General features: G+C 47.9%; 4 protein-coding genes and 1 pseudogene across 9 annotated transcripts in view; 2 read left to right on the top strand and 3 right to left on the bottom strand.

Annotated features, from left to right (window-relative positions):
• Nucleotides 1–720: 720 nt before the first annotated feature.
• Nucleotides 721–6682, top strand: HAS3 (hyaluronan synthase 3; the record flags this gene model as incomplete). Its single annotated transcript, XM_081107755.1, has 3 exons — nt 721–1356; nt 4855–4956; nt 5759–6682. 3 exons carry the CDS (start codon nt 721–723, stop codon nt 6680–6682), a joined length of 1662 nt encoding a protein of 553 aa, XP_080963881.1.
• A 3778-nt stretch (nt 6683–10460) lies between these two features.
• DERPC (DERPC proline and glycine rich nuclear protein) lies at nt 10461–12086 on the bottom strand (the record flags this gene model as incomplete). The annotated part of the gene is made up of 1 exon (XM_081107754.1): nt 10461–12086. One exon carries the CDS (start codon nt 12084–12086, stop codon nt 10461–10463), a length of 1626 nt encoding a protein of 541 aa, XP_080963880.1.
• On the bottom strand, nt 12083–18271 carry CHTF8 (chromosome transmission fidelity factor 8; the record flags this gene model as incomplete). The annotated part of the gene is made up of 4 exons (XM_081107756.1): nt 18185–18271; nt 13309–13366; nt 12929–13046; nt 12083–12307 (listed from the first exon to the last, which is right to left on the bottom strand). Exons 2-4 carry the CDS (start codon nt 13329–13331, stop codon nt 12083–12085), a joined length of 366 nt encoding a protein of 121 aa, XP_080963882.1. The 5' UTR covers nt 13332–13366; nt 18185–18271.
• Nucleotides 18190–24588, top strand: part of UTP4 (UTP4 small subunit processome component) — a gene marked incomplete at its 5' end in the record, with an annotated part of 31207 nt that continues 24808 nt past the window's right edge. Inside the window, 3 exons of one of the 5 annotated variants that reach the window (XM_081107753.1) lie at nt 18190–18376; nt 19570–19676; nt 24100–24291. In XM_081107753.1, the coding sequence (XP_080963879.1) occupies nt 18190–18376; nt 19570–19676; nt 24100–24291 (486 nt within the window). Of the gene's footprint in view, nt 18943–19515; nt 19677–24099; nt 24292–24588 lie in introns of all 5 variants that reach the window. The other 4 variants (XM_081107750.1, XM_081107752.1, XM_081107751.1 and 1 more) reach the window with 4 other exon arrangements.
• LOC308531140 (non-histone chromosomal protein HMG-17-like) lies at nt 22557–22822 on the bottom strand (annotated as a pseudogene). The gene has a single exon. The product of its transcript is annotated as a non-histone chromosomal protein HMG-17-like (transcript).

Consider the following 24588-nt stretch of genomic DNA (forward strand, 5'->3'; position numbering starts at 1 on the left):
ACCTGTGGGTCACAACCCCTTTGGTGGTCGAACGACCCTTTCACAGAGGTCGCCTAAGACCATCCTGCATATCAGATACTTACATTACGATTGATAACAGTAGCAACATTACAGTTATGAAGTAGCAACGAAAATAATTTTATGGTTGGGTCACAACATGAGGAACTGTATTTAAAGGGCCAGAAGGTTGAGAACCACTGCCCTAGAGGTTACAGTGCAGGTGGGAGCTTGGGCCACTGTCTGTCTCCTTGTCCATCTTCCTCCCTTTTCCCTGGCCCCTCATGTGCTCAGAAGTGCCTCCGGCTCACCCCTGCTGATGCTTGCCTTTAAGAATTTTGGGTCAGGCAGATCCCAGTTCTGTCATCCTCTAGCTGGGTAGCTCTCTTCAGTTTTGGTTTATCTAACAATACACAATAATAATGCTACTTTAAGTGCTTTACCTGTGTAACCCATTTAAACCTCAAAGAGGCTGCAAGGTTAGTGCTACAACCCCCATTTTACAGACGAATTAACTAAGGGACAAAAGATAGTCACACAGATAGTGTCGGGCTGGGATCTGAACCCTAGCAGTCTTAGCCTTAGTCATGCTCAGTGGAAATAGTTTTCATTACTGGGTCATCTACCCCGTTCTGGGCCAGGCCCAGAGGTAATGCCTCCATTCCCACTGACTGGAGATGCTGCCTCCTGCCTGACCCCACATCTCCTGCCTTCTCCCGCCAGATGCCGGTGCAGCTGACAACAGCCCTGCGTGTGGTGGGCACCAGCCTGTTTGCCCTGGCAGTGCTCGGTGGCATCCTGGCAGCTTACGTGACAGGCTACCAGTTCATCCACACAGAAAAGCACTACCTGTCCTTCGGCCTGTACGGCGCCATCCTGGGCCTGCACCTGCTCACCCAGAGCCTGTTTGCCTTCCTGGAGCACCGGCACATGAGGCGGGCAGGCCGGCCGCTGAAGCTGCCCTCCCAGCCGCGGCGCTCAGTGGCGCTCTGCATCGCTGCCTACCAGGAGGACCCCGACTACCTGCGCAAGTGTCTGCGCTCAGCCCAGCGCATCGCCTTCCCCAACCTCAAGGTGGTCATGGTGGTGGACGGCAATCGGCAGGAGGATGCCTACATGCTGGACATCTTCCATGAGGTGCTGGGCGGCACTGAGCAAGCTGGCTTCTTTGTGTGGCGCAGCAACTTCCATGAGGCGGGTGAGGGTGAGACGGAGGCCAGCCTGCAGGCGGGTATGGACCGTGTGCGGGATGTGGTGCGCGCCAGCACCTACTCATGCATCATGCAGAAGTGGGGAGGCAAGAGAGAGGTCATGTACACAGCTTTCAAGGCCCTTGGCGATTCGGTGGACTACATTCAGGTAAGGGTGCCTCCCTACCAGTGTGGGGACGTGTCCAGCCAGCCGGGCATACCCTCCTCCAGGAGTTTCAAGTCCAGTGTAGATGCCTTGTGTCCTGCACATCCCTCCTCTGCACTTAAGATAATAGGCATAATGGTTCTGAACAGCAGTCCTGGGGTCCAAAAGACCTGGGATGGAATCCTGGTTCTGCTGTTACTTAACTTGGTGAATTGTGTTCTGATAATAAAAATAGGAAACAGATATATAGCATTCACTTTTTACCAGGCACTAGTGTAGGTTTTTCATACATGTTAACTCTTTTAATCCTCATAATGCTCGTAGGGGATAAGTACTATTATTATCTTCACTCACAGAAGGCGAACCTGAAGCACAGAGAGGCTGAGTAACTTGCCACATGTCACTCAGCAGTAAGGTGCAGAGCCAGGATTGGAGCCCAGGCAATCCACCGGGCATCTGCTCTTATTCATTGTGCAATACTGCCTCACCACTGGCCACATGGGGATGAGCCCTCCATAAAGAAGTGTGGTGAAGATCCTGGCCAGTATGGCGCAGTGGTTGAGTGTTGATCCATAACCAAGAGGTTACTGGTTCGATTCCTAGTTAGGACAAGTGCCCAGGTTTCAGGCTTGATTCCCAGTAGGCAGCATCCAGAAGGCAGCCGCCTTCGTAGCCATGTTTCTCTCTCTCCCTCTCCCTTCCTCTCTCTGAAATAAATTTTTTTAAAAGTGTGGCAGCCCTAGCTGGTTTGGCTCAGTGGATAGAGTGTCAGACTGCAGACTGAAGGGTCCCAGGTTTGATTCCCATCAAGGGCACATGCCTCAGTTGAGTGCTTGATCCCCAGTAGGGGGTGTGCAGGAGGCAGCCGATCAATGATTGTGTCTCATCATTGATGTTTCTATTTCTTTCTCCCTCTCCCTTTCTTTCTGAAATCAACAAAAAAATATTTTTAAAAATAAAATAACCTTAGAAAAAAGTGGTGAAGGGCAAAAGACATCATGCTTGAAAGCACTCAAATATTGTTTTAATTATGGACCAAAAAGTCCTACCTTCTCAGTGTCAAATTTGTGTCTGTGTAAGGTAGAGGGACACAGGTGCGAATCATCCCACAGTTTGATTCCCCAGCAGTCGTGGTAGGGCCAGATCCCTGAACAGACCCTGCCTAGCTTCCAGTCAAAGGGATCCCCAGTCAAAGGGATCACTGACACCAGCCTGCAAATTTTATTAGATTGACAAGGTTGAATACCTCGTTTTCAAATAACAAAACCTAGAGAGAACTGAGTAGAGCTTCACGCATTTCAGTAACAAGTTGAAACTGATACCCAGGACCCCAGACTTCTGGTCCAGCATCCATGCTGTCCATCCCTGTCTCTTCCCTTCTCCGAACTTGCCAGAAGGTTTTGCCCATCCGGTTGAATGAGTAGTGGCTGTTGTGGTAGCCCACCTGTGTACTAACTCAGTATTGCTGACAACATGTTAAGTACTCCAATATTTAAATTTTCGATACTGTTCCCACCTAAATTTAGCTTTCATAGATTTTATTTGTTTGGGGTGGGTGTTGTTTTTTTTAAGTTGTATTCTTGCTTGAGAGTTGGTACATTTATTATCTTTTTCTGTGTTCCTAGGCCCAAAGACCTCCTCAGCCTTGTAGAGGGGGATGTGAGGCAGTCTTGATTCTGCACGTCATCTAGGGTCAAAGGGCCTTTGAAACTTTCCTGGGGACTCAGAAGGGTTAGCAAAAACCCTTGAGCCCTGGCTCATGCTCAAGCATCATTCACTCCCTTGAAGCATAGGACTCCCCCCCGCCCCACCCCCACCCCCACCCCCGATCCTGCTCTGCTACACAGCTTCCTTTCCTGATAATTTCCTGTGTGTTCTGGTGGATTAGCAACTGGGCTCACATACCTGAGCCAGACTTTCCCCTGGGACTCTGGGATCACTGCCTTGGGCAGCCCTGGGCAGCCTGTCCTCTAACAGCCTTGCTGAGGGCATGGCTTTCCCTCTATGGGAGGTAACTCTGCCCCGGGCAGTGGTGAAACACAAGAGCTCTGGCCTCTCTAGCCCTGCTCAGCTGGAAGACCTACCTGGAGTGAAGGCGGCTGAGCAGCATGAAGAAGGTGTTAGGGTCAGGGCAGGAAGTGGCATGAGACCAGCAGCACTGGGAAGCGTGGTTTGTAAGCTGAGGAGGCCTGGGAGTTTGACCGAGGCTCCTTGGGACCTTCCCAGCCTGGACCAGGATATAAGACTGTCACTAGGGAGGTAGGAGGAGGCAGGTACGATGCTCTGCCTGGTTCCTCCTCAGCCTTCTGCTGCTTGTGGCCACTGTGTCTTCCAACATGGAGAGAGAATGTTGGGTAGGTTGGAGCTTGGGGGGCCTCCCCCTTCCTACAAGCCAATGGCTTTCACTCAGCACCTTCATTTAAAGCATTTGGGGCTTTTGCAGAACAGGGTTTGGACTCATCTATGGATATTGTTCTTTGCTCCATCAGAGGTCAGAAAACCAGTTCCCTTGCCCAATATTTATCTGGGCTCTTTGTACCATCTCAGTAATTTTATAGAAAACAGACAAGGAGTCAGCCACCAGGGTAAGTGTTCATAGCCCAGATTCACCTAATGGGGGTTACCTGTTAGAATCAGACCATGAGCCTCCCCAGGAAAGGAAGGCAGCGGGCAGGATTTGATTCAGATTTTGAAGGCAACTGCTACCAGAGCTTCCACGCCTGTCCAGCCCTTGGCCATACTGTGCCTGATCTGAGACTTGGCCAAGGGAGTTCTGAAGGCTTTGCAAACATGTTGGGGCGGGGGGTGGGGGGGAGCTGCGACTGGTAGATACATCCTCCACTTGGGTTGTGGATCATCCAGAGGCCAGAAGCTGAAACAGGGAAGACCTTGTTATTAAAATTCTTATGGGATAGTTTTGGGCAATAGCCTCTGGCAAGAGCTTGGCCTTCTGAGGTGTGTCTACTGGCCTTGGTCTAGGCCAGGGGTGGGCAAACTTTTTGACTCGAGGGCCACAATGGGTTCTTAAACTGGACCGGAGGGCCGGAACAAAAGCATGGATGGAGTGTTTGTGTGAACTAATATAAATTCAAAGTAAACATCATTACATAAAAGGGTACGGTCTTTTTGTTTTTTAGTTTTATTCATTTCAAGCGGGCCGGATCCGGCCCGCGGGCTGTAGTTTGCCCACGGCTGGTCTAGGCACTGTGCCTGCCATCTGACTTCCCAGGAGCCTGGCTTCATACTTTTCCAGTACAAAACATTTCTCCCTTTCCAGGTCCAGCACTGACAGACTCCTGGGTTTCTCTCTCAGCTAGTGGCTGTCAAGCCTGGTATCCCAACTCTTTTCCTTACTCTCCTTTGTTACTCATCTCACCCCTTCTGTTTGGCACAAATCTCTGAGCTAGTGGCTAGAAGTGAACCATGTGAAAAGGGGGCTGTGTCCCTCAGGCTGTGAGTGGTCTGAGGTCAGAATGGGCTAACAGTGCATTTCCTCTGCAGGTGTGTGACTCTGACACTGTCCTGGATCCAGCCTGCACCATTGAGATGCTTCGAGTCCTAGAGGAGGACCCCCAAGTAGGAGGAGTCGGGGGAGATGTCCAAGTAAGAAGTAACAGGATTCCTGGGGGTGGGGGCTGGACTCTTAGCTTTCTGACCCAATTGGATATGTCTGGGAAGTGGGCATCTTGGCTTCCTAGTACTTTTGGGAGTAGGGGGGCAGAATATTCCTTTTTGACAGTTTCAAATGGTTCACTTGCTATTCAGCTCCTTTCCTGCCCTTTTTAAACCTGAGGGGAGAAAGTTACTTACCAGGTATGTAGAGAGCCTATGCTGCTGGGAGGGGCACAGTGTTCTGAGCCCATTGATCCTGCAAGGTGCTTCCTACTTGGCAATACAGCAACCACCTCTCAAGTTAGACCCTTGAGAAACCCTTGCTCTAGGCTTAATTGCTCTGAAGAGCTTGGGCAATGTGGTCGGAATAAGGGGAATAGCTTCTTCCAGAGGATACTGCTGGTAACATACCAGCACTTCCCAACAAACTTTCCAACTGAAGGGTCAGGCCAGGTGCCTGGGTGTTGCTTTGCATCTTTCTCAAGGCCTGTTCTCTGTCGCTGCCACAGGCTGCCCCCTGGGACTGAAGGTGGCTTTGATTGCTAGAGTAACTTCACTGGGACAATCCATGCAGACCACACAGTGGCGAGTTGGGCTAGTGCTGGGGGGAGAGAGTGCGGTTGGCTCCCCTGAGCTTCGGGTTTCCCAGCCATGGCTGGGCTGGGACAGATGGCCAGGAATATGAGCAATAGGCTAGAAACTCAGGGTAGGGAGGCCTCCTGGTCTCTGGCGTGTGTCTCCTGGGTCTCATGGTCTCAGGTGTGGAGGCCCAGCATCTGTGGTTCCCTTACAGATCCTCAACAAGTATGACTCATGGATCTCCTTCCTGAGCAGTGTGCGGTACTGGATGGCCTTCAACGTGGAGCGGGCCTGCCAGTCCTACTTTGGCTGTGTGCAGTGTATTAGTGGGCCGTTGGGCATGTACCGCAACAGCCTCCTCCAGCAGTTCCTGGAAGATTGGTACCATCAGAAGTTTCTAGGCAGCAAGTGCAGCTTTGGGGATGACCGGCACCTCACCAACCGAGTCCTGAGCCTGGGCTACAGGACTAAGTATACAGCGCGCTCCAAGTGCCTCACAGAAACCCCCACCAAGTACCTCCGGTGGCTCAACCAGCAGACCCGCTGGAGCAAGTCTTACTTCCGGGAGTGGCTCTACAACTCTCTGTGGTTCCATAAGCACCACCTCTGGATGACCTACGAATCAGTGGTCACAGGGTTCTTCCCCTTCTTCCTCATAGCCACAGTCATACAGCTTTTCTACCGTGGCCGCATCTGGAACATTCTCCTCTTCCTGCTGACGGTGCAGCTGGTGGGCATTATCAAGGCTACCTATGCCTGCTTCCTTCGGGGCAATGCAGAGATGATCTTCATGTCCCTGTACTCCCTTCTCTATATGTCCAGCCTCCTGCCAGCCAAGATCTTTGCCATTGCTACCATCAACAAATCCGGCTGGGGCACCTCTGGCCGAAAAACCATTGTGGTGAACTTCATTGGCCTCATCCCTGTGTCCATCTGGGTGGCAGTCCTTCTGGGAGGACTGGCATACACAGCTTATTGCCAGGATCTGTTCAGTGAGACGGAGCTAGCCTTCCTTGTCTCTGGGGCCATCCTGTATGGCTGCTACTGGGTGGCCCTTCTCATGTTGTATCTGGCCATTATTGCCCGGCGATGTGGGAAGAAGCCAGAGCAGTATAGCTTAGCTTTTGCTGAGGTGTGACGTAACCCTCAAGCAGAGCCGGAAAAGTGCAATGGGTAAGGGAGGGAAGGGGAATGGAAGAGAAAAGATGGGGTGGGAGGGAGGAGGGAATGCTGTTTTAGTTTCTTAAGGGTCCAAAGGACAAATCTGAAGTGCAAAGAAAGGTGGCTGTAGTATGGCCCTGGGCTGTTTTGCTTAGGGAAGGCAACACCAATTCCAGCTCAGGGTGGTAGAGGAGACATGTTTTCAGGCTGCCTGTCTGCTACACGGTGGTCTCTGGGAAAGATTCCACTCCTGCCCCAGGATCCAGAGGGAACTCAGAAGTGTGTTAAATCAAACAATAAGTTCCAATCAGTAGCAACTTCTGATAGGTAAGTGAGCAAAGCCAGCTGTGGGAAGGGGTTCTCTTAGCCCATTTGAACACAACCAGAGGTGGGGAGAGAATTTGAGATCTGGGCCAGCTAGTAATGTCTCCCCCCTCCATCGAGTTATCAATGCAATAAGATTGTGCCTGAGATACAAGGCCCAGAAGCCTGATCTCTGGGCATCAGAAAACAGGGTACAGGAATGGTGCTTTATTATGTGTACCCCATTCCACATCTCAAGGATGAGCCAAACTAGCAGGGAGTTAGCATTGAACTGCTTTAAGTGTACATAAATGTGAATGTTAAAAGGGAAAACTTGCCAGGAGGAACAAAGGTTGGTAGTGGTGCTCAAGGCTATGGGCTATATGGAGGCCTATATAGATTCCACCTGGAAACTGCCTAGACATCTAGGTGAACTTGTCTGCTGAGGAGAGAAAATGTTTCAGTCATCTACCAGGGAGATTAAACCCCAACATACTAAGAAAGGAAGTGAGGGCTCAGTATTTCAACCTGTGTACTCCTGAAGTCCTCTTAAATTCAGCTGAGTCCTAAGATGGCCACCTCACTGATTTCAAGTGATGTAGTCACCTCTTTGCCCTCCTCCTCATCAGGTAAGTTTCTCAAGGTGGCAAGTGAGTCAGCGCCTGGACTCTCACAGGCTCCTCTGTAACAGGCAAGCCTGCCCTCAGCACATGGGGCAAACCTACTAGGAGCCTCTGATCAAATTGGCTACCATCTTGGAACTGCTTGGGACGATCATCGGCAACTGGGTAGCATGCATGACTTTCAGGCTACAATTCTTTTTTTTTTAATATATTTTTAAAGAAATATATTAAATTTTAGAAAGGAAGGGAGAGGGAGAGATAGAAACATCAATGATGAGAGAGAATCATTGATTGGCTGCCTTCTCGAGGCCCCCTACTGGGATGGAGCCCACAACCGGGGCATGTGCCCTTGACGGGAATTGAACCTGGGACCCTTCAGTTGGAAGGCCGACGCTCTATCCACTGAGCCAAGCCAGCCAGGGCCAGGCTACAATTCTTGACAATCATCTCTGATGGAAAGCTTTTCAGTTTCCCTAAGTGAACCCTCAAATCCAAGCTGGTCATCTCTGAGACTGTCCATTCTCCTCAGTGGCTTCTCCAGGGAATTCTTACAGCCAAGCTGTGGATAGTCACTCCTGCATTTGCTTCTTTCCAGAAACCAAACTAGGAGATGGAATTGATTCCTAAATCCTAAGGTTCTTGCTTTCTCATTCCTTCTACTTTTGGTGGGAAATGAGGGAAAGCCATTTTCTAGAGCTTGGCAGTCCACAGAATATTTTCAGCTCTTGGGTTTGAAACCTGGATCTTGACTAAGCCTCTTAGGGGTTGCTTGCTCGTGTGTGCTGTCTCCAAACATCCATTCTCCCAGGGTCCAACTAACCCCTCAGAACGAGCACTAAGGTAGAGAGGAGTGGAGGGGCAAGCCTCTAGTGTACCCAGGTGCTTCCTACAAAGGAACAGTGTGCTCTGAGCCACAGACTGGCAAACCCTGGTGCTTTCCTTCAACTCCCATGAACTCAAGGGTTTTCCAAGTGCAGCCAACACGGCTGCATCACACAGACCTCAAGTTTCTGATAAGACTGCTGGGCGATGTTGGGCCCAATCCATGAAGGCTCTTAGAAGAGGCAGCAGCCATTTGCCAAAGGCAGTTGTTCCAGGCTCTTCCGTGTTTTTGCTGGCCAAGAAGTAAACTATTTTGAGCACTACAATGGAGGAAATCCGGTCAGCCAACTGCAGAGTTCAGACTTCGCTAAGGGCTGTTTCTCTTCAGCTTTCCCTCGAAGGGTAACATATGATGGGCTCCCAGATGGCAAGCTCTTGGCTGTCCTACCATCAGCTCTGCCTTACACCGTTATCAACTTTCCTCATAGCAAAAGTAGTGGGCTCACAACGTTTGACCTCGACTGGTTTTTCTAAGTTATTTTGTACATTTTTCAGCAGTGAAACCAAACTGGGTCTTCAGCTTTATCCCCATTTCTTGCAAGGGAAGAGCCTTTATACAATTGGACACATTTTGGTTTTTCCTCATTGAGAATTTTAACTGACTTTTTGTATTGTTTCTACAATAATTTGTAAACATATTTATTTTTACTTTTTTTTAACTTTTCAGGTCAGTTTTTATACTGCACATATTTGTCAAAATAAAGATTCTCTCATACTGCCGTCTCTGAGCTACTTCCTCCCTTTTTGTACTTAATGAAAGCTGACTCTATTCCACTTTCAGAAGTTGCACTTGAACTAGAAATACAGTTGCAGTAATTCGAGTGTCACTGAGAAGCAGGACGAGCCGTCACAGCTGCTTCTGGACCTGGGGAATACAGTAAGCCTACCTTGATAACTGTACGCCTATGGTGGCTTAACTTTTATTGAAGAGGGTGGGTAGGGTCTTTGGTGAAATTACTGGCAGAGGAGCAAGCTAAGGCTAAAAATCAAGCTTGCTTCTTCCTTGAGTGAAAGTATTTTATCTGTCAGATAATGCAGGACTGTGGACAAGCTGAAACCATGAAAAGCAGTGAGTTAACTTCCTTCCCTGTGGAACAGGTAACAAAACGGAGTGACACCAGTAGCCCTCTCATCCCATTTATTAAAGAAACAGTAAGAAAAGATACAACGCAGGAAAAACACCAACCATCCTTTCACATCAGGTTGAACAAAGCACAGTGATTTCTTCCCTTCAACCCCCCACCCCTCCCACCCGCCACCCGCTATCCCATCCACATCAGTTTAAATTTTGAGGTTCTTTGATTGGGAGTACCAGTGGAGAGGGAGTTGGATGAACCGTGGAGCCTTGATTCTGGCCTCCTCTAAGTCCCAGAGAAGGAAACTCCAAGACCTGCCAGTCAAGTGGAAATTGTAGTTGGTGGGTCTTTAAAGTGGCTTGCCCACCTCCCTGTTCTGCGTCAAGCCCCCAGGGAAAGGTATGGCAGTAGAGGATTACAGGTCCAAGCTGCCCAGGTCAGAGCTGCTGAAGCATGGTCCATTCACCAATGCAACATTTCTAGAGAGCAGTGAGCCGATTCTCCAGTGGTGAGCAGGGAACTACATATGAATTGGGACCTGCAGGTCAATGTATCCCTGAGGAAAAGTCCACAAGAACAATTCAAGAAACTAGCAAGAAACAAGGGGCAGAAAGCTGTGGGACAAAAGCACAGCAGGCTTCTGGAAGGCTAGAGATCCTCTCTCTCAAGGCTGGGATCATTCCCACCTGCCGCAGTCCATGTCCCACAAATAACATTTCACCTTTAATCAAGAAAGAAGCAGAGTTTGAAAAAAAGATGACTCATTTGAACTTGAGCCCCAGCTCCATGACTACCCTTTTACTTAAAACACAGCCTCTGCCCAGAACCACAATGCTTGGAAACCAAGGTGGTCCTAGAGAGGAAATGCTGTTTAAGGGGGTAACATTCCATTTGGGTACATTGCAGACATTGGACCCCCTGGTCTGGGGAAAGCAGCTGGGTTTGTACCAGGGAGACTACCCACTCTAGGAAATGGGACCACAGTCTTCATTATAGGACCATTCATCCTTGGAAAGGAAGCTGGGTTTAGACCCAGGGTCCCAGTTGGCCTTGCAAAAGGAGCTGGGTTGATACCCACAGGGCCTGCTGAAGAGCCCAAAGGCCCAGAAGCTGACCTGGGGAAAGTCACCTGACCAGAGCCTAATGGGCCAGTAGACCTTGGGAAGGTAGCTGGACTTGGGCCCTGTAAGCCAGGGGCTCTTGGGAAATTAGCTGGGTTGGGTCCTAGTGGCCCAGAGGCTCTTGGGAAAACTGCTGGATTTGAACCCTGGAAGCCAGCAGACCTCTGAAAAGTAGGTGGGTTTGAAGCCAATGTTCCAGAAGACTGAGAAAAGGCAGCTGGGTTCAGTGCCCCCGAACCTGTCCCCCTTGGAAAGGGATTAGTATTTACCCCCATGGGACCAGCTGGCCTTGAAAAATGAGCTGAATTAGGGCCCATGGGGCCAGAAGCCCTCGACATGGGAGATGGATTTGGCCCTGGAAGGCCAATTCCCCGAGAGCCAGGACCCAAGTTGGGGCCCATGGGACCAGGTACTCTTGCCATGGAAGATGGGCTTGTGCCCATGTTTCCAGAAGCCTGTGAGAAAGAAGCGGAATTTGCTCCTAAAAGACCTGCTGCTCTTAGAATGGGGGCAAGATCTAGGTTTTGAGGTCCAGCCATTCTTAAGTTGAGACCAGATCCTGTGCCCAAGAGGCCACCTGCTCTGGTGTCCATGTTAGGGCTTGGGCCCAGGCCACCAGCCCTTGGGTTGGGCCCAAGGCCTGGGCCCAAACCACTTGCTCTTGGGTTGGGCCCAAGGCCGGGGCCTGGAAACATACCTGATCTTGGGGCAGGGTTTGTACCCATGAAGCCCGACCTCAGATTGGGACTTGGTCCAGGGCCCAGGCCAATGGGCCTAGTATTGGGAGGGCCATTCCCAGGAGTCAAGAGGACACCCGTTCTCAGGTTGGGTCCAGATCCAGGGCCCATAGGGCCCCCACTTCTGGAGTCAGGACCTGTTCCCAGGAGGCCACCTGCCCTTGAGTGGGGCATAGGACCTGGCCCTGGGAGACCCCCTGACCTTGGGTTAGACAGAGGCCCTGGGCCTGGAAGAGCCCCTGCTCGGGGGTTTAGAGCTGGCCCTGGCCCTGGGCCCAAGAGGCCACCGGGCCTCGAGAAAGAAACTGCACCTGCGGCAGTGGGATTCATTCCCCTTGGAAAAGAAGCCATGCTTGAGTCACGAGCACCAGCAGGGAAAGGTGCTGGATTTGAAGCCAATGAGCCTGATGAAGCTGGAAAAGAAGAATGGTTCCTTGGAAATGGGGCCAGATTTCCACCAAGAGAACCAGATGCCATAAGGAAGGAATCTGAGGCCATGCCCAGTGGGTGGCCAGTGTTTAGAGCAGGACCCTGACCCCCCTGTGGTCCCAGGGAACCGTCCATCCGTCCTCGAGGTGGCAGTGGAGCACGAGTCCAAGGAGTCGGCCGCTCTCTAGGGAAAATCCGGGGTTCTTTCATACTTTCTTGGGTACGTTGGTGATGATGGGCTTGGGGCGAGTTTTGAAAAGAATCTTGTTTTTGATGAGTGCTGTCACCAGGTACCGGGTGCCAGTCTTATAGCCACGCTCATCACAGTCCTGCTCCGGAGAAGTGTGTTTGACAAGGACCGCAAAAGGTTTCTCCAGGTGGATGATTTTCCCATACAGGATGTGATGACCCACGATCAGCACAGGAATTCCCTTTGGCAGAATAAGAGTAAGATGCCTGAGATTCAGGGCAAGATCATCACACTCAAGTGCTTCCTAAAGATGCCCTGGCAGGCAGCAGTGGTACCTGCACTCCCTGGTCTGGCTCTTACACTGCTATATAGCTACAGTGGACAACCCATCCTCATGCCCTTTATGGCCCTGGTAAGAGAATTTTCACTTTTAGAACTGTGACCTTTTGCTTGGCCAATGTGGCTCAGTGGTTGAGTATAACCTATGAACCAGGAGGTCACGGTTTGATTCCTGGTCAGGGCACATGCCTAGGTAGTGGACTTGATTCCAGTAGGGAGGCTTGCAGGAGGCAGCCGATCAATGATTCTCTCATCATTGATGTTTCTATCTCTCCCTCTCCCGCTCCCTCTCCCCAGAAAAAAAAAGAAAAAAAAAAAGAACTGTGACCTTTCAAGATTCCCCAAAGCTAAATTTACCTGCAACTGCAGAGGTGGGGGGGGGAGAACAAGCAGATAATTTAGCAGATTAGCGAGCCCTTGATTAACAAACCTGAGGGCAGTCCTCGCTCTAGGTCCTGGGAGCACCACCTAGGTGTAGCTTGCTTTCCTGAGGCATTAGGCAAGGAAAGAAAAGCCCCCTCACCTCAGTGGTGTAATGTAGGTCTCCCAGGAGGTTTCCAGCTAATCCAGTGCTGTAGCGAGCCTCGATCTCCCCCTGTAGCTCCATCAGCACCCATTCTGACAGGCCTCCAGCCCCAGCACTGCAAGCAAAGGGCTGGCGGTTACAATATTTTTGAGGGGGTAAAGGATGAATAGTATCCTACACCACCATTCAAGGCCCAAAGGAACTCTCTGTTGAGCACAAGTTCTTGGGAAACTAGGCAGTGCTAAGCACTGAACTAGAGATTGAAATGCAAGCATCTGTACAAGATGCACCTGAGGACCCTGATTCTTGCAAGGAAACATCAAATCTATATAGCCCTAAGCCTTCAAACGACATAAAAAGTCTCAAAATGTACTCACCTGGAGACAATAATTTGTACCATGAGCCTTCCGTCTTTACAAAGTAACTGAAAATAAGCTGGAGAGGGAAAAAAGAAGATTTAGGATAATGACAGCTAATATTTACCACTTATTGTGTACTAAGCATTTAGTGCTTTAGATACATCTCATTCCTCTAACAATTCCATAAGGTGTAAACTTTTAAAAAACTGATGTACATATACGACTGCTTAAAATCACCAAGGGTCGCCCTAGCCGGTTTGGCTCTGGGGATAGTGTTGGCCTGCAGACCGAAGGGTCCTGAGTTCGATTCAGGTCAAAGGCACATACCTTGGTTGCAGGCTATTCCCCTACCCGGTCCCTGGTCAGGCTCATGCAGGAGGCAACCAATTGATGTGTTTCTCTCACATGAAAATTTGTCTTTCCCTCTCCAACTCTAAAAATCAATGGAAAAAATATCTTCGGGTGAGGATTTAAAAAAAAAAAAAATCACCAAGGGTCAACTACAGTACAAAGAGTTTAAAGATAGCACAATTGGGTTCCAGGTCGCATAGCTACTAGTCAAAGAACCAAAATTTGAACCAAGACATATACTGCATAGCCCACGCTCTTCACCACTATGCTAATAACTTTTCTCAAGGATATTTTAAAAAAACAAAAAATGAGTTCTTTTAGATTTTTTCTTTGGTGATGATATAAACTTCGTGGCTACCACTTTGGTTATCTGATATTTCAAGATTCAAAGGACCCCCTTTAAATAAAAGCCTTGAGGACGTAAAAGTCCTTCAGACAACTTTAGTGAATGGTAAGCTGATTTCTGATATGACTCTCATCAAATGCTTTGACCATCTTTCACTTAGATACTAAAACACTGACAATTCTCATTTTATACACTATCACCATCTGGTGGAAGTTTGTGGTACTCCATGAGATAGGTTAAAATGGGACATTTTTGCCTGTACTTGTCTTTCTGGGAAGGACAGATTCATGGGGGATTGAGAGCATGGGGGACCTACACTACAGCTTCTGTGTAAGTCTTTCCAATGAACAGATGGAGCTTAGTGGAAGGTTATTAGTCCAGTGTTTACCAACGGAATCCAGCAAGTTAATAGGTATTAAAACTGTGCTCAAGCTCAGCAAGTAACACAGGTTTCTTCACTGATTTGTTAATCTTCATTTTGGATATCCAGGAAGAAGTATATTGCCAGCACAGAGACTCAACAGATAGCATCTCTACTCTTGAGCACCAAACATACTTTGGGAATAGCGGTTGGTTGAATCACTGGACTTATAATTCAAATATAAATGGCAGCTAGTATTTATTGAATTTTTATTGACAATGAATCAGATGCTGTGCCTATACATGGGTATCCCAAACACTGTGACCACTCTATGATACTGATCCCTATTTTGTAGATAAGGCTACTGAGAGATGCACTTGCTTGTTTGTGGCACACACACAGCTAGTATGTGGTAGAGCCAGCCTAAGAACCTAGGACATTTGACTTTACACTCGTTATGACTACCCACTTCTATCCTTCCCGAAGGAGAAAACCAAGAGCCAGTGAGGATGAAAAGGCATCAAGGCATCAGGCAGGCACTGCACACACCCAACAACTGGTCAGAAGAGCATCCCTGAATAAGTGAGACCTGCGGAAGCAGCACTGGTTGCAGGACCACCTCAAAACAGGTAATACTCTAGCTCAGGAAGGCAACAGGCCTTCAGAAAAACGAGGCCCTAATTAAAAGAACCACCAAAAGCACTTTAAAAATCCTTGCCAAGTTCTTGAAGGAGGATAAGAATTTAAAATTAAAACCCAAAAGGTTTGACTAGAATCAGAACAATCCGGGTGGGGTACACCTTCTCATTGGGCGGCTATCTCTATTTTGAAGTTAATTACTATTAAAATTATTAAAAACCTGAAAAATTGAAGTGCCACCACAATTTCTAAGAGAAAAGTCCAGTCAGAGTATTATGTTTACAATACAAAAAGCTTCATTTCTCACATAGCTAAACTTTTCAGAATACTTAATTTGGATTCTTTTGGTTCTAAAGTGAGAACAATCCCAGGATGTAGGCACTGTTTTATCACTCCCATTTTACAGATGAGGAAAACAGGCTTAATGAAGCTGCAAGTCAAATAACTGGTCACAAAGTGGTAGAGCTGGGATGTGAACTCTCACTAACCTCCACAACATGGTCTCTCTTGCAGTCCTCTCCTATAGTGCATCTGTATTGTCAAATTTAAAAATTCTACTTTATCACCTTAAAATATCCTATCACCTGAACCTATTATTTCTTTACTTGCAACAGTTGCCCTTAGTTCACAGTAGACAGGTATACAGCATGTCTGTAGAACTGACTGCTTTACAATACTAGCCTTTCTTATAGTATCACTTACAAAACTGCAAGTAACCTATGAAGATCTTACAACTTGCCACCAAAGTAGCTAATACATCTGTGGGGCAGGCAGTTAAAAAGGAACAGTAAGACTGCTTATTATCATATCTAATTGACTATAGAGGACATTCTTTGACATCAAAACTCATTTTTATTTCTGACAAAATTTATCTTCTGAATTGTTAAAAGATTACTAATGTCTTATAGAGAACAGCAAGAGCAATGATCTTCATTAATGATAACTGCCCCCAAAATAAAATGTGGCAGAATAAAGTATGGGATGTATCTAATTAAACAGAACATACAGCTTTTACTGAAAGGGGCCTTGACTCAATGGTTTAACTGCAAATTATTGTTTTCCTAGAGCGAAATAATGTTTTATAAATTGTTTTCATTAGAACCTTTAACTCTTGTATTTTAAGCTTTTAAAGAAAGCTTTAACTTCTGCTAGGCCAACAGCATTTATTGTGCTCTTATTTGGTCCCAGAGACTATCCTTTGTGTTGGGGGATACAGGGAGAAAAGTCATCAGATCTGGATTCTATGATTATGACACTTATCCTGTGCGTGATGGGAGTAATTTAACCTCATTTCAGTCCCCCACCAATAAATTAGGCATAAAAAAGAACCTATTGCAGAGTTATGAGTTAAATGAGGTTATGAATGTAAAATCCTCAGCACTGTGCCTAAGACAAGGTAAGCCATAGCATCAAGCTACTGATTACCTGGAGGAACATGGCTTTTTCTTAGTATAGAATGTCTTATTACACTGTATATTACACCAATGTTTATAGTGGAGTAAAACATTCTACAGCAGCATCAGGTCATCAGAATAAAATCAGTTTTACATAATGGGAGGACAATTCAAACGTGGTAGTCAGGGTTCACCAAACTGCTTCAGGGATTAAGTTCTGGAAGGTTTTTCCCCCCTCTAAATATGTTGACTATTTTTCTGTATGCCTTTCCACCAAATGAACAATTCAGTAGTTTGATATACAAATGAATACAGATTTTTATTAGCCGTGTCATTGTGGTTTTGCGACTGAAGGGGATGGTCTAAAGGGGACCTTGTCTGTGGAAAGCCTCATACCATCAAGGACTAAAATCCTGCTTCTAAATGAGCTTGTTCCCTTCCAAAAAGGTATGTTATGGGGTGTAAGTGGAACGGAATGCTTCCAGACTTTTCATTAGTGAAGACTGTGTTCAAAAACGTGTGTGGGGGTCTATGTACAGACGTGGTACTTTCCCATCACATTTTAGGATTCCCAGCATGGAGGGAATCAATTACTGGTATTTGTAGGTAATGAGTGGAAAAGATGACTTCAGTCCATCTGAGTTAATCCAGTTTTCTCCATCTTCTGCTACTCTGCGGCCCCCTCCCTTCTTTTCTAGCCCTGCTTGCGGCCTCCCCTCTACCGTGGGATCCCCTCCCACCGGCTCCCGGCTTCTCCAGCCTCTCCCCATCCCCTCCCCATCCCTTCAATTTGGGCCACAAACACTTCCTACTCCTAGTCCCGCCCCCTTTCTGGGACTACACCACTCCATCCGCTTCCCCTCTCCTCACCAGCCCCCCCCCCCCTTGCCGGGACCTCTCGCCAGGCTGTTTAACCCTTTCTCCAACCTCCCAGGTAATCGATTCTTTGCTACCTGCGAGTGACCTTCCAAACCGTTTACCCTCCTCCAAAGATTCCTCCTAAACGTCTCCTTCCACCGCCCGTTAAATCGATCCCTGTTCCCCCTGAATTCTAAAATACTGCGTTCATTCCTCCAGGACCTCACCCCACTCTTCCCCCCGTCTCTCCGCCCACAAAGGAACCTGGATCACTTTCCAGACTGTTTCTTCCTTCAACCACCCTCCCCAAAATCACCTCCCCCAGCAGCCTCCCCGCCGATTTAACATGTCCCTGCGAACAAACCTCACGGCCCTACAACCCGCCCCCCCCCCCATCCCCTTTCCGATATTCCCGCTACTCCTGGGGCTCCAGCTCTACCCGCTCCCGCAAGCCTCCCGCTCTGCCCCCCGCCCATCGGGAAGACCCCCCACCCCCCCCACACACACACACCGGGAAGGGCCCCTTTCGCACGTACCTCGAGAATCCGGCCCGCGCCGCCCCCTTCTCCGTCCTCCGCCCGCGCTCGGCCACCCTTTCCGCCCTTCTCCGCTGCGCTCCGCCCCGCTCGCTCCCTTCCTTCCCTCCGCCTTCCGTCTCCACGCCGCTCCGCCCCCACCCCCTAGTTCCCGACCTTCCTATTCCCGGACCCCCCCCCCCGCCCCCCAGCTCCGTCCCCACTTCTGCGGGGCCCTCCCCGCTCCCTTCCCGATCTCCCCTCCCCCGCCCGCCGCTCCCCGCCCCACCGCTCGCCATTCTTCTCCCCGAGCTGCGCGCCCCGCCCGGCCCCAGCTTCCTAGCTTCCCGTCCCCTCGCCCCCTCGCCCCCATCCCCGGCTCGGCCCTCGCTCCCCGCGGACTCCCGCACCCCCCTGCCCGCGGCCTGACCTGCAATGGCGGCCGCCGAGCGCGGCGCCGCGCGGCCAACGGGCGACAAACGAACCTCCCGCCGCCGTCGCCGCCGCCGCGAGCACTGCCTGCGCACTTCCGGCCTTGCGCCGCGAGCACTTCCGGGGCAGGGCACGCGAGTGCGCGCACGTGGGGCCGGGGCGGAGAGAGCGAGCGCCCGTCGGCGGGTGAGTTGGGGAAGAGATGTGGGAAGCGGCTGCGAGAAAGGGCAGTTCCCGGGGGTGCGGCCGGCCCCCGGTCGAAGCCGCGTGGAGCCTTCCGGCTCCCTGGTGTCGAGGGCGGGTGGGGGCTACTCTGTAGGTCCCCGGAGATGAAAGGGGCGGTGGAGACCTCGTGCGCGCTCAGACTCCTTCTTAGCCGGGCCGGGCCCAACACCGGTTTTCTGTTCTCGGGTTCCTAACCTTGAAGGGAGACGGGTAAGGGGTCAGCCAAGCCCGGCCCCTGCCCTTTCCGAGTGCGTACGTTGGCGGGGTTGGGGGCGGGGGGTTGGAGGGGTAGTTGACAGATGCCAGACCGAGTCCGGTCGCTTCCCGGATCGAGAACTCTGGGTTCCGCCTGCCCCGTCAGTCCCCCCTTGAAGTCTGTGACCTGCAGCCTTCGCCCGCGGTGGAGTTAGGAAGAAGTGCTCGCTACGATGCAGATTCCCAGCGTCTGCCCCCCTCCCCCAGAAATGGGAATTCTGGAGCTGTGTGGAGTACGACCTGGACTCTTGCATTTCTGAAAACCATTTCTTCAAGGTGCTTTCGATGCGGGAGTTCCGCAGACCTGACTCTGAGAGGCCGGCTCGGGCTGTCAGCGTTTCTTGCCTCTGCGGAGGGTCGCGGTGCTCACTCTCTCCGTTCCCAGCATCCGCCAGTGTCATTGCCCTCGGAGAAGCCTCCCGCCCCAGATGGGCAGAAGGACCTCAGTTCGTTCTTCCTGGAATTCAGCTGGTCCGCTCCAGCGTCTCCCTCGGACGCTCCCTTTACAGAATGACACTGTGTTCAGTCTTTTGCCCTGAGATCACATCTTAGATTCTCACCCCTCTTTTCCATACTACTTCCTTCAGGCAGTTGTCAGGATTGTTAAGACGTCTGGGTGATGCTCTGTATGTTGATGTTTTAACATTTTTGCAAAAGAATCTTGAGCGTCTGGAGATTGTTTGATAGGTTCTTGTGTGGGGCATGAAAATATCACTAGTTAGATCCGTAGACATGGACTTCAGTGAGAGATAGTTGGAGTCTTCCAGCCAGAGCAGTGATAATAGGGAACAATACTGCAGTTAACATTTTACAAAAATGACTCTTTTTTTTTTTCCTCCCCTCCCTTAGGAATGGGTGAATTTAAAGTCCATCGAGTTCGTTTCTTTAATTATGTTCCATCAGGGATCCGCTGTGTGGCTTACAATAACCAGTCAAACAGATTGGCTGTTTCAAGAACAGATGGCACTGTGGAAATATATAACTTGTCAGCAAACTACTTTCAGGAGAAAGTAAGTCATTTGGAAGCCTGATTTGGTGTTTCTGATAATTTTCTTCTTAAGTTCAGTTCTACAAAACCTTGTATGTCTTTTGTAGCCAGAGATCAAAAGAAAGTGACTCTGAACGCTCTCTGGAGTTGTTTTGAACTGTGTACCTTCTGTAGCATGCGATTTCTTGTCTGGCTGATGAGAGAAGCTCCGCGTTTTGATGTGTTATGTTGGTGAGAAAGAGCCTGCCTAGGAATTGTGGCAGCTCACTGTCATTTGGAAACTGAGGTTTGCTCGTTCTTTTGGGCACAAGAAGGAAAATTGTCGAGACCATTGCTTTATATCAGTCTCCACACTGTTGCAGCTTTGGTAAGGTGGCATTTCCTGCTGGGGGTGTCAAATACCAATTTCAGGAAAAATCATGAAACATTTTAATATCAGAAACTTTGGTGAGGTGATAGCAGGAAGTAGATTCCTAAGTTGGCCCGTCAGAGAATGTAGACTTACATCCCTATATTTGGGAGTAAAGGAGATTGTAAACTAGGTAAAATTCCAGTTGGATGTAGAGGGATGTGACGGCATTTTTTTCCAAAGGCACTGATCACTGATTTCTGGTGCAACATATAATTCCATTCACATTTATTGAGTGTCTTACATACCCTGAGCATCATGATATAAGTGGACAGATAGGTAAATGAATGAATTTAGTGCCCAGCAGCCTAGTACTTGGAATGTAGGCACTCTGTAGAAGTTTCTAAATGAATGAGTGGCAAATATTAGGCATTAAAACAAATGTCAGATGCCCTCAGGGAGTTCAAAGTCCAGTTAAATTTTATATAAAACTACGTACAGGCATAGAATCTTAGTAGAGAGATAACTTACTCTGATGAGATGGGTTTAGGAATCTTGGAAAAGAATGACATTGAGCTGATCCCTGAGGAACTAATAGGAGTTAAAAAATTGCTGGTGACCACAACTGGGTCTTAGTGTGAACAAACATGCTGTGCTACATGCTTGTTGCATCCTGTATTTTTCTTGTCATTTATGACAGCTGTGATTATATTATAATTTGTATGTTTGTTTAATGTTTTCGCCACTGAACTTCAAATTTTATGAAACCAGCGGCCATGTCAGTGATGTTCATGACTATATTTCCAGCATTTAGCAAGTCTCTAGGACAAAGCCACTGCTGAATTAATTCTTATTGAATGAATTACGTCAACCATTTGTTACTCAGTGTCTCTTATTCTCTCATCTGTTTTTTCAACAATTAAGTAATGCAATCTATTCTACTGCTTTCTTTCCCTACTATTTAAGGTTGCTTAGCTCTGTTAGTTATGCTCAGAACAAGAAAAAATTGTTTCTCTCAGAGTGAAAAGAATAGGAATTTGGGATAGGGAGACCAACATTCTCTTCATGTCATTGACTGACACTTTGGGCAAGCCACTTCACCCACAAGTACTTTGGCCCTTTCAAATTCAGATAGGAAAAATTATACTTACCCAGTCTCTTTTGTGTCAAGCAAATAAAAGAATAAAATGTCTTGATAGAGATGAAACTTTTTGAATGCTAAGACAGCACTAAGAAATCTGAGACTTGAATGAATGGCTGGAGTGAACTGCATTAGTTTATCTTTTATTTTTTAAACAGCTTTGTACAGGTAAAATGGACACAATAAGTAGCATGTATTTAAAGTATATAAATTAATAACTTTTGACATACACACACACACACGCTTTGAAACCATCACCCAATCAAGATAGTTGCATTGATTTTTTTTAAAATTAGATACTTCAAATACAATTGGATGCAAATTTTATTCTACTGAAAAGGTGTTTTGTTTTTCCACAAGCCAAGCTGTATCCAACTTTATTAAAGATACTTTTCATAAACAATCATGGTATTTCAGGCAGGACATGGGCACACAGTCCTTAACAGTATACAACAACTTTCAAACTCCCTTCTTCAGTGAACTACCAAAATCAGAAAGCCACTATAAAACCCAGTGAAGTCTTCATCTGATGCTCTGAACAGGAAAAGTTTAGAGTGAGGGTTGACATTTCACATTAAGCATGTTGTTTAACAACTTTTCACAAGCCGACCCTGACTTTCAGGAAATGAAATGAAAATGGCAGAGAATGTCAATCTGTAGATCCACAATCTAAAAAGAAACCGCTGCTCTTTTGAGGGACTCCATTTCAGTGGTGACACTGGAAAGTCCAGATTGCCCAGCATACTGGAAATCAGTTTGTTTGGGTCAGGTCCGCATAGGTCTTTGGGCTTAAGAGAGCCAAAGTCTATGTTTAAAGTGGAGAGGGAGAAAAGGACATAAAAACGAATTTTAGTTTTCCCACACAACAAGGTGTTCGTGCCACGATGGCTAATGTGTGTCAACAGCAAGAGATCCCTCCTCCCAGGAACCAAGAGGAAGTTTCTCAAAACCAGAAGGGAAAGGTATTCCCCTCCATGTCAGTCCAACTTTGGAGACGTTCTATTAGTACTATATGTCCTTCCCCCCCAAAATAACAATAAAGTGTTTTGTGTGCATAGCTTATATAGCTTTAAAAAAAAAAGTAAAAACAAAATTCTGCATTTTTATAAAACTTGATAAAAAATAGTATTTCAAACTGTACAGTCACCTGAATACACAGTTATCAAAAATGCACACACTTCGCCCTAACCGGTTTGACTCAATGGATAGAGAGTCGGCCTGCGGACTGAAGGGTTCCGGGTTCAATTCCGGCCAGGGTCATGTACCTTGGTTGCGGGCACATCCCCAGTAGGAGATGTGCAGGAGGCAGCTGATCGATGTTTCTCTCTCATCGATGTTTCTAACTTTCTATCCCTCTCCCTTCCTCTCTGTGAAAAATCAACAAAATATATTTTTTTAAAAATGCACACACTTCACTTGGCATCTCCAGCACTTTCAGCTTTCTGTGCCTGTCCTGGCATCTCCATTTTCTGCAGGGTTATTCCCATCTTTGTCAACATCAGCTTTCCCTTTTCCCTTTCAGTACCTTCTCTCCCTTCTTTGCAGGGGCCTTTTTAGCCTTGGGCTCTGGCTTTGGAGGAGCAGGTTTAGCTGATAACCTGGCAGATCTTCTCTGTGGTTCCTCCTTTACCTTGGCTTTATCTCCTTTAGCATTCCCTTCCGCTTTTCTCTTTGGCATAATGACAATGGTGGTTGGACATCCGAGCGGGACGTAGGGATGTAGCAGCACGCAGGCTTTGCTCAGTCCGGGGGTCGATCTCACCTCCTCACACTGCTAGGACTCCAGGGGGTTTATAAAGTTTTGATAGCACTGAGAGCCCTGGACCGGTTCCTACTGAAAAGGTTTTGCAGAACAAGTTCTACTAAAAGAAAGCCAACTGTAGAAATAACTAAAAAACAATCCTGGAAAAAAATGAAAATGTCAATAGACATGATCTTCTGATAGCACAAAATCCCACAGTTGTTATTTCTAGGGAAGTATTTTATTTTATTTTTTAAATTTTTATTCATTGATTTGAGAGAGAGGAAGAGGGAAATATCAATTTGTTGTCCCACTTACTTATGCATTCACTAAAGGCCCGGTGCATGAAATTCATGCCTGGGTAGGGTCCCTAGGCCTGGCTGGCGATCAGGGCTGATCGGGGCCTTCTGCCTGCCGGCTGGGGCCTTCCTTCATTCCACACCACCCTCTCATGGTCAGCGCACATCATAGTGAGCAATCGAACTCCTGGTCTCCCAGTCGAACTCCCAAGGGGACACTTTGCATATTAGTCTTTTAAATATAGAGATTGGTTGCTTTTTACAAAAATATATGTTTTTATTGATTTGAGAGAGAGAGAGGGAGATAGAGGGCTAGAGAGAGAGAAACATCAATGTGAAAGTGAAACATTGATTGGCTGCCTCCTGCATGCCCCTTACCGGGGATTGAGCTTACAAATCGACCTCTGGATCAATGCTCAATCACTGAGCCACACTGGCAGGGCTGGTTGTTTCTTGTGTATCCTGACCTGGGATTGAACTCACAGCCTTGGTGTATCAGGACAATGCTCTAACTGAGTTACCTAGCTAGGGCTAGGGAAGTATTTTCTTTTTATTGATTGTTTTTACACTCTACCCACTGAGCCAAACCGGTCGGGCTTTTTCTTTTTTTAAAAAAATATATGTTTATTAATTTCAGAGAGAAAGGGAGCGGGGGAGAGAGAGATAGAAACATCAGTGATGAGAGAGAATCATTCATCGGCTGCCTCCTGCACATCTCCCATTGGGGATCAAGCCCGAACCCAGGCATGTGCCCTTGACCAGAATCGAACCTGGGACCCTTCAGTCCGCAGGCTGATGCTCTATCCACTGAGCCAAACCAGCAAGGGCTTATTTTTCACCATGCTGCCTGTGACCACTCAGTGCTGGTAGGTGGTGAATTCATGATGGGTTGTTGAAGTTATGGTGTTTCTGTAGTTTTTCCCAGGTCATGAGTCTCGAGCTACGGAAGCTTTGTGTTGGGCAAAAGGACAGCGACTCTTTAGTGCTGGACTCAACGGAGAGATTATCGAGTATGATTTGCAGGCCTTAAACATCAAGTATTCTATGGATGCCTTCGGAGGACCTATTTGGAGCATGGCTGCCAGCCCCAGTGGCTCTCAACTTTTGGTAAGTACGCAACTATTGGTAATTTAAACCAAGATTCCTCTTGTGCCCACTTAAAACTTCTTCCCTGTGTTCATAGGAAGGTAGATTAAAGTTATGTTACGCTATATAGCAATTCCGATACGAGTTAGATTTCAGCAACCCCAGTATAAGATTGGAGTTGCCATTGGGGGTTAACAATCCCTTGTCCTTTTGCATCCTTTCTGTTTTTACTTTTGACCTCGTTTATTCATTTATGAAATGAGAGGGTTAGTTTGGTTTCCCAAACTTTGTTCTTTGGAATTGGGAGCTGTAGAAACT

The sequence above is a fragment of the Myotis nattereri genome (assembly GCF_964212035.1).
Source record: "Myotis nattereri genome assembly, chromosome: 15".
NCBI lineage: Eukaryota > Metazoa > Chordata > Mammalia > Chiroptera > Vespertilionidae > Myotis > Myotis nattereri.